A 13,250-nucleotide genomic window follows, 5' to 3' on the forward strand; every position below is an offset into this window, starting at 1 on the left:
TATTCCTTTTTGTAAAACATAAGGCATTTGGTATTGAGGGATGAATTTTCCTCCCACAATGTTGCATTGGTTCAGGCCCTCCTGGACCCGTGTGTAAATGGGTGTGTGCTTATTCTAAGTGCATGTGTTTCCCAAAGGAGATGTGATTTATTTTTTTAAAGAATTGGAACAAAAATAATCCAAATTTGCCTCACATTTCCTCTTCAGCTCCTTCTATTTAGGTGTATTTAATGAACCCTGGTGTAATCTGAGAGTCAACACAGTAATCCATTTACTAAACGCATATTCAGGCTCCTTTTCTGGACAAAAAGGGAGGAGGAGTGGTGGTGACAAAATTCCAAGTTCTAATGAGGTAATTTTTATTTTTGAAAATTCATATGGAATGTTTAGTCTTTGAAAACTGTTTGAGTCATTTTAAAGTTTTTCTCCCTAAAACATTTCCATGCTATACACAAATTTACTATTAGGACAGTCTTAGATACATGCATCCAATCTATGCTGCTTTCTTCAGGATTGTGGTTGGCAACTTGTAGCTCCTGTGTTGAAAAACATGATGACGGTAAAAATCAATTCTTCATAGAATTGCTACTGGAGAAGTTAAGGCTTTCCTTTTTCTAAGTCTTTTCACTTTTTTTCCCTAGTGATCCGTATTACTTGCTGAAAAGAAATTTTACCCCTAGTGTCATCCTTTGTGTATGTGCATGTGTGTGTGTCAAATATTTAAAACATTTAAAAGGAAACAATTGGATATTAGGAGGGACATCTGGCTATGGTCGTGTAAAGAGGTCAGCCAATCCTTCCTGCAAAAAACAGATATAACACTAAAGTTGTCAAAAACAACCATGTTGGGGCTCTGGAAATTGACCAAAGGCTGACAAACTGAGAATTGTTTATTTTTTAAAAGCTTCTCAGCTTCAGGTTAGAACCACTGGAGTCTGTGGCCTTCCTACCTGGGGCTTCCCTCACCCCCCGCCCCTCCCTGCTTTTCTAGCCCTGAGCTGGTTATGAAAACCAGCAGCTTTGTCGCCAGAGGGGGTGGACTCGGTGGTGGAGGGTGAGGGCGGGTACAAAACCCATGATGTCAATTAGAAGTGGGAACTTGGAAGGACACAAATGGAGAAAACTCAGTTCTGCTGGCCGGAGGTTACAATTCCAGATGGGCAAGTGGCGGAGCAGCAGAAATTTAATGTGGAGATCCCGAAACTGAGTCATGGAAGGGCCCTGGCCGATGGGAAACCACTCAACCGGTGCACAGATCCCTCGGAGCCATGGGCGTGGATGGAAGGCTGGGGGCTGGAGGTCTTTACCCAGCATGGCCTCTGCTGAGCACCAGGAGCGACCTCTGGGAAGCTGGACTGAAAAATAAAAACAAAAATGTCAAACTAAGCAGACACATCAGCAGCCACACTCTCCTGTGGGGGAGAAAGATTCTGAAATTTAAATCCAATCAAGCTAGGCCGGGGGCGGTGGCTCACGCCTGTAATCCTAGCACTCTGGGAGGCAGAGGTGGGCGGATTGCTCGAGGTCAGGAGTTCGAAATCAGCCTGAGCAAGAGCGAGACCCCGTCTCTACTATAAATAGAAAGACACGAATTGGCCAACTAATATATATAGAAAAAATTAGCCGGGCATGGTGGCGCATGTCTGTAGTCCCAGCTACTCGAGAGGCTGAGGCAGGAGGATTGCTTGAGTCCAGGAGATTGAGGTTGCTGTGAGCTAGGCTGACGCCACAGCACTCACTCTAGCCTGGGCAACAAAGTGAGACTCTGTCTCAAAAAAAAAAAAAAATCCAATCATGCTGAAAGAAAATCAGAATCAATAATTGCTACAATATAATCTAATCATCCAGTTTTCAACCAGAAGTTGAGAGCAATGCAAAGAAGACAGACCCATACTCAAGAACAAAACCGTCCAAAGAAACTGTGTGGGCCTAGAGTTTGGATTTAACCCACAAAAACTTCAAAGTGGCAATTGTAAATGCAAAGAATTAAAGGAAAGTATGTTCAAAGATTACAGAATAAGATACTAAACACTTGCATACTTATTACCCGACTTTATCAAATCTTAACGTACCATATTTTCTAAATAACCAAAACCTTTTTATTAAAGGAAACTTTGAACATAGACACAAAAGTAGAATAAAATAACGAAGCTGCAGGGATGTGGGGCCTGGTGTTCTCTGATGCCCCCTCAGCCTACCTGGGGCTCCTACATCGGCCTAATCTCAACCCTCACCTGGGTGAACCCAGGTAGTTCCTTACTGCAATTGTATCCTGTGATCCTCTCTACCTCCTGACTTCTGCCTCAAATGTATTTTCTTGGTTACCGAAAAGCTGTTCTGGTACCATAAAATTTATCTACTTATGACCTTAGAAAATCTTTCTTCCAGCAAAGCCTGTATTTCAAGATTGTCTCATTGTAGATTTAAAAAAGTCTAATGTGAAATGAAATTGTCATCGTCCTGCTGTCATAATTTCTCATCCTAAGCCAACTTCCAGTATAGCTTTACACTGGGCTTTTTGGAATAAAATGTGCCTTAGAGCAATCCCAGCGGTGATGAGAGATCCAATCCATAGATTAACATGCCAACACAAACTCACCAAATGCCCATGAATATTACTGGCAGATCTGGGTCACAGATTTCCTGAAGAAAAGGAGAATGGGTTAAGGGAGAGGGGAAAAAAAGAGGAAAAGTCAAACTTTCATCACACATGTTAAAGTGAAAAATACCTACTAAAACTCATTTTTAAATTTAGTTATATAATTCTTCACAAACAGAAAACTAGAAAGAAGAGTTAATGAATTTCCATGAACCCATAATCCAGCTTTGACAATTATCACAGTTTTCTCAGTCTTACTTCATTTATCCACCATGATGTTTTTAGCATGACTTTCTATAATAACTGATAGATACATAAGAAATTAGCAGACCTTACAAAACTAACAATAATTATTTTTCAAAATATATTTTTATTTTATTTTTTTGAGATGGTGTCTCGCTATATTGCCCAGGCTGGCCTGCAGTGGCACGATCATAGCTCAATGCAGCCTGGAACTCCTGGGCTCAAGCGATCCTCCCTCCTCAGCTTCCCTCGCAGCTGGGATTACTGGTTCGAGCCACCACACCTGGCAACAATAATTCTTTGTTATTATCTAACACCCAGTCCATATCCAGATTCTCTCACTGTATCAAAGGTGTGTCTTTTTACACACTTGGTCAATTCAAGTCAGGATCCAAACACAATCCAAACGTTGCATTTGCTTGTTATGTCTCTGTGCCAGTCATTTGTCTCTGCTGTCAGATCCAATCTGAACCATTCATTGTCCTGTCCCTTCCTTGCTCTATTGGTATCCTGCAAACTATTCTTCTCAGGCTCCCTTGCCAACCTTGCCTTCCAGTTGAGTTTAGCCAATGGGAAGTACATGTGGGACACTTGAAAGATGGGAGGAGGTGAAAAGCCAGGGCATTTCTCCCAGCACTCTGCCTCTGGCAGTGACCCCATCACTTCAGTGGGCCAACTCTCCCTGGCAGTCTCCACTGTGATCCTGGGCTCTGGTAACATTATCTCACCTTCTCCTTTGGTACCTCTAACCCTACAGGAGGTAGTGGCTTCCTGATGTCACATATCTCTGGGCCACCCCAACATTCCATCTCGCTCTTTTGCTTTTTCAACACTTTTGTAACTAGTTCCCTGTATTAAATTCCTCTGTCAAACTACCTGGTACAGGCTGCTGTTCCCTGGACAGATCCTGATTGATACTGGCTTTCCCCCCTCCCTCTCTTTGTATTTCTTTACACCATTCTTTTTTGCTATCAATGCTTCCTTGTGGATCTTTTAATGTTTTCCTCTATTCTCTATATTTCTTGCAAATGGGTAGTCACATCAGATCTAGAGCCATGCTGGGCAGTATGAGAACTGCCAGCCACGTGTGACTATTTCAATGTACACTTAAGTTAGTTAAATTTAAATAAAAGAGAAAAATTCTCACTGGCCACATTTCAAGTGCTCAGTGGCCTCGTGTTGGGCAGTGCAGATACAGAACATTTCCTCCACAGCAGAAAGTTCAGTCAGACATCGGTGGGCTAGATGTCTGATTAGATTCAGGTTCAATACTTTTAGGCAAGAATACTTAGGAGAGAAGACTTACACTGGAAGAACTTAATAGCTGCTTTCAAAAATCAATCCGAGCCGCTGAGAAAGTAATAATTTCTCATCAGAATCACCTGGGGTGTTTGTTAAAATGCAGATTCCTTAGCCCCCACCCCATCCTCCATAATCACTGGATCAAAATCTCAGGGAGTAGGGCCTGTATGAATTTTAACAAGCATCTCAGATGATTCTGTGGCACTCTGACACATTCAGAACCACGGTAAGCTCTTTTTGCACTTGTGTTCTAACTGTAAACACAGAACCAGCAAGGAAAGGGCTACAACCAAAATGGCTTGAAGTAGCTGCAGGGTGGTAGCAGGAAGGAGTCTGTAACTAGAGAAGAGCTGATAGGTTCTAGAACATAGTTGACCGTTTAAGTCTAACTGCCATGCAACTCGCTTCCTATGGGCAAGGTGTGCCTGTCTGGGTGGATTTCACCAGCCCACCAAAAATGAGAAAAACAAGTACAATGATGTTTCATGAGCTCCAACATTCAAGCTACGAGAGAGACCCAGTATCTCTGACATTTGGTATGAAAAGTTCTTTCTCTTGTAAAATATGGTGACATATGATGGTTGTGCATATTTTTGTTTTTATTTGGCAAAATTAAAAGTTGGCAGCATAATATTGTTCTCTCCCCTATTTTTTTTGAGGTACTCGATTTTACTAGCCTGGCAAATTCAAGAATCTGGGATCCACTAATAGGGTCTATCTGATGTGGGTTGTAAATAGGAAATGAGGTAATTTGAGCATCACACCATTTTACAGTTATATTAAATATATTAGGTTTGCCTCAAACCTCAATCCAAATTAAGTGTCAGAAGATAGACAAGAGTGAAACAGAAATGGCAAATTGAAGAATACCATTAGCTATTCCTTGAGTGCAACTCTGGGGCTCCATGGCAAAGAATCTGCTTGCCGAAAGCCTTTATTTATAGTGCAGATCCCATATTTTGCACATGATTACATGTTAAAACCACAGTCAGTTAAAACAGTCCATAAGAAAAGCCCTCATGTTTTCATTATTTGCTGAATTTCCTGGAAATTCCAGGTATGTGCAGAAAGGCATGACATTCTCAAACAAGTCGGTTGCATTAGAGTACAGTTAAAACCACAAGGAACGGGGGGAAGAAATCCTGGAGCAAAAGTTAGGAAACCTGGGTGCTAATCCCAGTTCTGCCTCTAATTATATGAGCTCAAGCAGTTGTTCCTCTGGGCCTTAGTTTTCATGTTTGCAAAGTTAGGGGGTTACGGTAAATGACTCATAAGGGTCAGGACCCAGTCTCCCCCTCTAGGCAGCATCTTTTTTGAGACACAGTCTCACTCTGTCGCTGGGGCTACCGTGCAGTGGCGTCAGCCTAGCTCACAGCAACCTCAAACTCCTGGGCTCAAGAGATCCTCCTGTCTCAGCCTCCCCAGTAGCTGAGACTACATGGCGTGTGCCACAACGCTGGCTAATTTTTTTCTATTTGGAGTAAAGACAGGGTCTCACTCCTGCTCAGGCTGGTCTCAAACTCCTGAGCTCAAGCAATCCTCCTCCCTGGGCACCCCAGAGTGCTAGGATTATAGGCATCAACCACCGTGCCTGGCCAGCATCTTTTTTTTAACATTCCCAGGACTGGTGGGGGCACCTCCTTGTGTGCCCCGCTGGTTTTGACCTGTGCACACCTATTTGCACTACTGACAAATTGTGGTTTAAAAAAGAAGAGAGGGGCCAGGAAAAGATTTTTTATTTTTATTAAATTATTTTTTTTAAGTTTTAATTATTATGGGTACATTACAGTTGTATATATTTATGGGGTACAGGTGATGTTTTGATACAGGCGTACAAATGTGTAATAATGCAATTGCTAATTGGGGTGTTCATTACCTCAAGCATTTATCATTTCTTTGGTTAGGAACATTCCAACTCCACTCTTTTAGTTATTTTAAAATATACGATAACTTATTGTTGACTGTAGTCACCCTGTTGCGCTATCAAATACTGGACCTTGTCATTCCATTGAACTATACTTTTGCACCCATTAACCATCCCTACTTTATCCTTTCCTCCCCAGAGGGAAATATTTGCAACATAAATGGCAGTGGTTTATCTTCACTCTAGAGAGAAAGATGGGCAGAGGAGGTAGGGAGACAGTTGATGCTCCCTAGAGTTTCTGGCTGAGATTGCTGCTTGTCCTACCATGTCCATTCTCTGCTTTCCCAGTGAGAGAATTCCAGATTTTGAGATAAGTAGGTACGTGATTCCTCGGAACACGGACTACATCTCCCAGCCTCCCTCGCAGCTAAGTGCAGCTGTCAACTTCTTCCGTCCTGTTTCTTGAGTGTGGGTGTGGTCGTGGTGAGCCATCCTGGACCCTGTAGAGGTGGACAACGCCCTGGATGACTTCATGGGACAGAGCTGCCATACTGTCCCTAGACAACCAGCCTACAAACTGCAACGTGAGAGCATATATCCTTTATCATCCAACGTAACCACTGAGCTGTTTCTATTTTGATAAAAGCACCCAAACCACCACCACCCAAAATCCTCAAACGAAAACTATCACTGGGGTGGAATCTTTTTGAACTTTTCTTTATAATAGTCCACAGAAAGTGAAGTGATTGCCCTGACTTCATGCCTGATAAGTCAGGAGAGTGTGTAGATTTGGGGGAATTTCCCAGAAGCAGTTGAACCTTCCGGTCTACAGAGTGAGGGAGAAATTAGGGATGGGAAGAGGGATTTAGTCAAGAGTCATGGGCATCATGGGGCCAGGTGAAGCTACGGGACCGTTGACTATTCCCAGGACTGGAGGGAAGTGAGAAAGAGTGGACAGGTTGGATCTATCTTTAGAGGATTCTTTGGTTAGGGAGGAAGAGAAAGAAAAGGGCTGGATAAAATGTACTGAGAGTCACAGAGCAAAAAGCTAAAGTCACGGATGCAAGAGAGGAGACAAGTCATCAACATGCAGTGCTTTAGAGACATGCACTCATTGGGAAGTCTGATGGAGGAGGAGCGAGGAAGCCTACGGGGTCGTCCGGAACAACAGAAACCCCCCACCTGGCCCCAGGTTGGGAAGATCTTTTTGGAGTGGAGCCCTTGCCCAACGCTGAACTCAGGTGTTGGCTGTTGTTTTATAGTACACAGAGTTCACTCTCTGTGGACTAGTAGTCAAAAGGTCAAAAAGATTCCACCTCAGTGATGGTTTTTGTTTGAGGATTTGAGGTGGTGTGGTGGTCTGGGTGCTTTTTTCAAAATAGAAATTTTCTGATTGTTTTGGGTCAGGTTTGGATAATATAAAAAGCAAAAGGCTTTACTAGTGCTCAAAAATGGGAGAGAGAGAGAGAGAGAGAGAGGAGGCAATGATGGAAGGGCCCGGGGTGTGTGTGTGTGGAGGGGAGAGAGAGAGAGAGAGACAGAGAGAGAGAGAGACAGAGAGAGAGAGAGAGAAATGATGGAAGGGCCCAGGGAGTTCTGGAGTATTCCTGGAGAGCTAAGGCTGAGGGAGGGAACTGGCCGTGGAAGCAGTGAGTCAGAGAAAGCAGGCTGGGTACGCTGGAAGGAATGAGTGTTCTAGAATCAAACAGGCCTGGTTTGGGCTGGAGTTTGGACTGTTTATTACCTGAATGGCCCTAATCTCTCTGGGCCTGTTGCTTTGCAAAATGGAGGGTTCCTATTTCGCAGGGTGATTGTGGGGGGACCAAGGGGAGGGTAGGTGTAGAGTCTAACATGATCATAGACACTCAATAACATCCCCTTTTCCTGTTTTGCATTTGCCTGTAGAAAGGCATTATGGTGTAAATTATTTTTGGAGAGTGGAAAGAACATAAACAACCTTATTAATCCAAATATATCATTAAATGTATAATTTTGTGGAGTTTCCCTCAATTTGACATATTGCCTTTTTAAAATAATTGCTCATTTGTCTTCCAACCCAGGGCACAGTGAGGAAAGTGAGCTTCCCTGGAACCAGGAAGGTCTCATTCAGCCCATGACAACCTCTTACATTTATGCCACAATCTACATTTTGTAAAGTTGGTTTATTGTTTTGATTGTATTTAATTCTGATGAGGTGGGGTAGACGTTGGGATCCCTATTTTGCAAATGAAAAAAAAAAAAAAAAAACTTAGAAAAAGAAGCCAGCAAGGGTCATGCGGCAGTTCATGCCAAACTAACTTCATTTTCTTTCTGAAAATAAACTTGCTAGACAAGGAAATACTATGGATAACATGTGTTTTGATGTTAGCAGAACATCTGACCGTCTCTCCCAAAGTCTTTGTGAAGAACGAGGGGAATGAGGAAGCTTGATATCTAGAAGAGAGAGGAGTCCAAAGTTGCAGAGGGGAGAATGAGGATCCACAGACAAAGCAGATTTGGGTTGAACTGAAGACAAAATCTTCTAACACTCTGAGACAGGCTCTTTTGTGAGGTTGTGGTTTCCTCGACCATAGAAGTGGATAATTTACTATCTATTAAAGATATTTTGGAGGGGATTGTGGGGGGAATGGGAATTTGGACACAGTGACAGTCATGAAGATACCTAACTTTTATTTCATTCCCACAAGCACCCTGAGAGGTAGGCGTGACCGACTCCATTTTGCAGGTGAGAAAACTGAGCCGTCAAGAGGTTAAGTGACTTGCCCAAAGTCACCCACTGGTAAGTGGCAAAACCAAGACTCAGGTCTGAGTCCTTTCTGGCAATCTTCATTTTCTCCCTCCTTCTAACCCTACAACATTAAGATGGAGACAATCTCTGGTCCCAGATGAGTCTCTGGACAGTTTTGTTTCAAAGGTTCTCAATTTGCTCATATAGAAAACAGGCATAATGAGTTTCTCTCTCCCTGTCCTGCAGAAAGGTTGAGTGGACTAAGCAGTTTAACACTCTCCCTACCCTGGCAACCAGCTTGACATAATATAATATTAATATATATTAAATCAAATTAACCTCATATATTGAACAGGTAATACATGTACATGGTGCAAAATTCAAATTATACCAAAAGGCAAGCAAGAAAGATCAAATTTTCCGCTCATAGCTGTACTCCAGCTACCTCCCTAATTTCCCACCTAGGAGACTGTCACACAGTGAATGTTTGTGTCCCCTCAAAACACGTATGGTGAAATCCTAACCCCCAATGTGTTGGTTTTAGGAGGTGAAGCCTAGGTCATGAGGGTGCAGCCCTGAGGAATGGAGTCAGTGCACTTATGAAAGGGACTCAGTTTCCCTCTTTCCATGATGTAGGCCTACAACGAGAAGAAGGCCATCTGCAACCTGGGGAGGGCCTTGGCCAGAAGGACCCAAACATGCTGGCACCCTGATCTTGGACTTCCAGCCTCCAGAACTGTGAGAGTTAAATGTTTATTGTTTAAGCCACCCAGTCTATGGTATTCTGTTATAGCAGCCTGAACTAAGGTGAACAAAGCTAACAATTGCTCACACATCCTTCAGGAGATGTCTTTTCTGTACACGTGCAAGCAAGACCTTGTGTTACCTATTTTTTTTTACAAATGGTGGCATGCTGTACCCACAGTTCTACTTCTTGTACTTAGTAACATATTAGATTGCTCTATGTGAAGTTACCAATATTCTACTGTTTGTACCTACAAAATATGTTGGCCATCCTTCAATATCAGCACATAAGGAGCTACTTCGGTCTTTTTTTTTTTGTAGAGACAGGGTCTTGCCATATTGCTGGGACCAGTCTTGAACTCCTGGCCTCAAGCGATCCTCCTGCCTTGATCTCTCAAAGTGCTGGGATTACAGGCTTGACCCACCTTGCCCAGCCCTTTTTTTTGTTTTTGTTTTTTTTAATAAAGTGTAACATAAGACTTTACAAATGTTAAGTGTACACACCCCTATGTAACCAGCACCCCCGATCAAGAATTAGAAAAGTACCAGCACCAAGAAGGCCCCTGTGTGCCCTCCCAGGCACTACCTAACTTTGAATTTTATATAAATGGAGCTGGCCAGTATGGACCCTTATGTGCATAGATTTGTTTAATTGGTTGCATAATAGTCCGTCTTTGCAAGTCTCTTCCTTTGTTTAACCCTATTGGTGCCCTACTGATGGACCATAAGGGTATTTATAATCTTCTGCTGTTACAAACAGTGGGAGGATGAACAACCTTGTAAAGACAAGATGTTTTAAAAATATGTTTTATGGGAAATTGCCAACACATACAGAGTAAATAAAATAGTATAACGGATACTCGGCTTCAACAACTGTTGACATTCTGCTGTTCTCGTTTAGAGTAAGGAATTTTCAAAGTAGGATTCCACTTACCCCAAAAACGCCCTTTGGAAAGTCTGGAAATGTAGGCTGCAGAGGCTCAGCGTGTATCAGTGAATAGCTGTGTGACCACGGGGAAGTCACCTAACCTCTCTTATCTCCCCCTCCAGTAAAATGGAGATGACACTTCCTACCGCATGGCGCGGTGGTGAGGGGCAGGACGGGGATCCGCGCGTTCCCGACGGCGGGAAGCAGGTGGGAGGGGGCGCGTGGCGCGCGGCCAAGCCAAACAGTGTGGGATCCCGGGCGTAGTGAGCGTGCGGGGCTCGGCGTCGCGCCCCAGCGTTTTCTCCGCCGCTCTGCTTTCCCAAACCGTCGTCCCTTTGTCTTTTCAAGCCACCTTTTCACTTGCTAAAGTCACTTTCGAGCCCGTCCGGGGACGAGGGCGGGGACAGCAGCGTGTCCTCACCGAGGTCTGCATTGCACAAGCTCAGGGCTCCAGTGAGCATCGCGGGGTCCCACCCTCCTCCTCGTCCCCACCCGGGCTTCGGGAAGAGCGGGCGTCCCCCCAGATCGCTTGCCCGAGTCCCCACCGACCCCCGGTCCCCGCAGCCGCGCCGCGAGTCGCGAGTTCGAGTCCCCCCTCCTCCCGCGCCACGCCCGCGCCAGGGGCGCCCCTCCCCCGCGGCCACGCGGCCGGCCCCGCCCTCCCGGGTGGCCGCCGGGGTCCCCGCGCGCCGCCCCCCGCCCGCCCCGCAGCCGAGCGCGCCGGGCAGGCCCCCCCAGCGCGAGCGCCGGGCCTGGCAGGCGCCCCGAGATTGTTGTGAGGCGTCCCGCCAGTTGGTGAGCGCTGTAATCTGAACCAGCTGTGTCCAGACCGAGGCCCCATTTGCATTGTTTAACATACTTAGAAAATGAAGTGTTCATTTTTAACATTCCTGCCCCAATTGGTTTAATGCTGAATTACTGGAGAGGGCTAAGCAGAACCAGGTGCTCGCCCCGTGGGCTCTGCAGCGGCTCGGAGGACCCAGGCGCTGCCCGCGTCCTCTCCGCGACTCGCCGGCGCGTCTGGAACGGAGTCCCGCGGCCCGGGGCGCCAGGAGGCCGGCGCGCTCGCCCCCGCCCGGTCCCGCCCGCTGCTGGTCCCGCCGCCGCCGCTGCCCCGCGCGCCTCGGACATGCCCGGACTCAAGAGGTGGGCGCGGGCGCGGGCGGCTCGCCCTCCCGGCCTGCAAACCGCGCGGACGGCGGGTGGGAAACGGCTGTGGCTGGGGTTCAGGCTGGGCCAGGATGTTGGAAAAGGCATTAGCTAGTGATGCAATGACATCGCTAATTGCAAAAAGCTGCGCCTCTGCGATTTCCATCGCCAGCCGCCTTTTGGGAGTGGGGATTTGCTAGCAGTTTCGGAAGTCAGCATCCGAGAGGGCTGCAAAAACCTCGGCGCTGCTTTCCTCTCTATTTCTCTCTCTCTCTCTCTCTCTCTCTTTTTCTTTCTGGAAGAGCAGAAACTTCGTGTGCCTTCTATAAAAAAAAAGTTTTTTTTAATGTAGTTTTTTAAATGTGGGAGAACAATCACTAGTTGACTAGCAATTCCTAGCAGCTACTCTGCTGCGTGGGGCTGTTGGACAAGCAAACGGGCGCGCTGAACGTCGCAGGGCTGGACTTGCTCTATGTCTGTGCGGGACTCACAGAGGGCATGGGACCCAGAAGTTTCAAGCCAATGAGAAGAGGGGACTGCACACGCAGATACATGTAAGCAAATGTTTTGCTGTCCTTTAAGGAAATTGCAATTCCAGTCGAGTGATCCTTAAACCTTGAAGAACTTTACATAGATGACATCTGTATAGGTTTTATTCAGCCAACTCTTGAAAGCATCGCTGCTTTAAACAAATTAACTGTGTGTGTGTGTGTGTGTGTGTGTGTGTGTGTGTGTGTGTGTGTGTGTGTGTATGCTGAAAACTAAGCTGTAACAATGTCATCCTGGATTGGGGACCGGCACTTCTCTGTCAGACGGTCCTGATATTGGTTCGTCTCTTCCGCTTTCATTGCATCTTAGGCTGGTGCACCAAGTGGGTGAACCCACCTGCTTTAGAAAGTTCCCAGCAGCACCAACCCTCCTCCCCCAATATTCCTACAATCAGTTCATTTTTGGAGTTTTTTAGGGTTTTTTTTTCGTGACAGAGTGCAGCTATTTGTGATGCTGTGAGAGCAACGGTGCTTGGGTATTATTTCATTTTAGGAAAACCCGCTCTATTAGCCTGGAACCTGTTTGGCACCCCGGGACCCAACTCTTCTAGGAGGCTGGGGTTGAGGCAAGACCTGTCCCCCAGCTGCCGCCAGCCAGAGGGAATGGGAGAGCGGGGTGCAGAGGGAGAAACGGGGTTAGCACGCCTTTTCCACTAGCTCTTGAAGTCCACTGCTTTGCAGTCAGCCTGTTCTGTCTCCAACATAAACGAGACAGGGTTTTATAACCAACTGAAAGGAAACTTCATGCGAAGAAACAGGAAAACATTGAAATTCATAATATACAGACTGGAAAATAAATTTGTTATTGTTCTTTCATTCCTTCCAGATATAAATCTGGCCTTTGCAAATATCAAAAAGCCCTGGGATTTGGCTCTGCACTTTATGAGGTCAGAGCTGTCTCCAGCGTTCTAGAACCTGGCTCGCATGGGCGCTTAGATGAAATGAAAACTTGTGGACGCTCGGGGTCTTTATTCTTTGGATTGGGGACGAGAAGGAAATGGGTTTGCATCTCCTAGCACCAGGTTAGGGCTCTAACCTCGCTGAGTGCCACCTTAACTCCAGGCCCTCTAATACCCTGGGTTGCTGAATCGGATGAGCCATGTGTCCTGGATGTCAGTGAACTTGGTAATCTATCGAACACTCTG

The 13,250-nt window shown here is 45.7% G+C and overlaps 1 protein-coding gene and 1 long non-coding RNA gene across 3 annotated transcripts in view; one reads left to right on the plus strand and one right to left on the minus strand.

Moving 5' to 3' along the window:
- Positions 1-362: 362 nt before the first annotated feature.
- LOC142871368 (uncharacterized) lies at positions 363-10,801 on the minus strand. Its single transcript, XR_012919615.1, has 3 exons — positions 10,415-10,801; positions 6,333-6,508; positions 363-1,355 (listed from the first exon to the last, which is right to left on the minus strand). It is a non-coding gene; the product is annotated as an uncharacterized LOC142871368 (long non-coding RNA).
- Positions 10,802-11,098: 297 nt separating this feature from the next.
- FBLN5 (fibulin 5) overlaps positions 11,099-13,250 on the plus strand; it is a 79,855-nt gene continuing 77,703 nt past the window's right edge. Inside the window, exon 1 of one of the 2 annotated variants that reach the window (XM_076003770.1) lies at positions 11,099-11,554. In XM_076003770.1, coding sequence (XP_075859885.1) covers positions 11,316-11,554 — 239 coding nt within the window. In that variant the 5' untranslated portion in view covers positions 11,099-11,315. Of the gene's footprint in view, positions 11,555-11,725; positions 12,112-13,250 lie in introns of those variants that run through there. The other variant, XM_076003771.1, reaches the window with a different exon arrangement.

Source organism: Microcebus murinus, chromosome 6 (assembly GCF_040939455.1).
Source record: "Microcebus murinus isolate Inina chromosome 6, M.murinus_Inina_mat1.0, whole genome shotgun sequence".
Taxonomy (NCBI): domain Eukaryota; kingdom Metazoa; phylum Chordata; class Mammalia; order Primates; family Cheirogaleidae; genus Microcebus; species Microcebus murinus.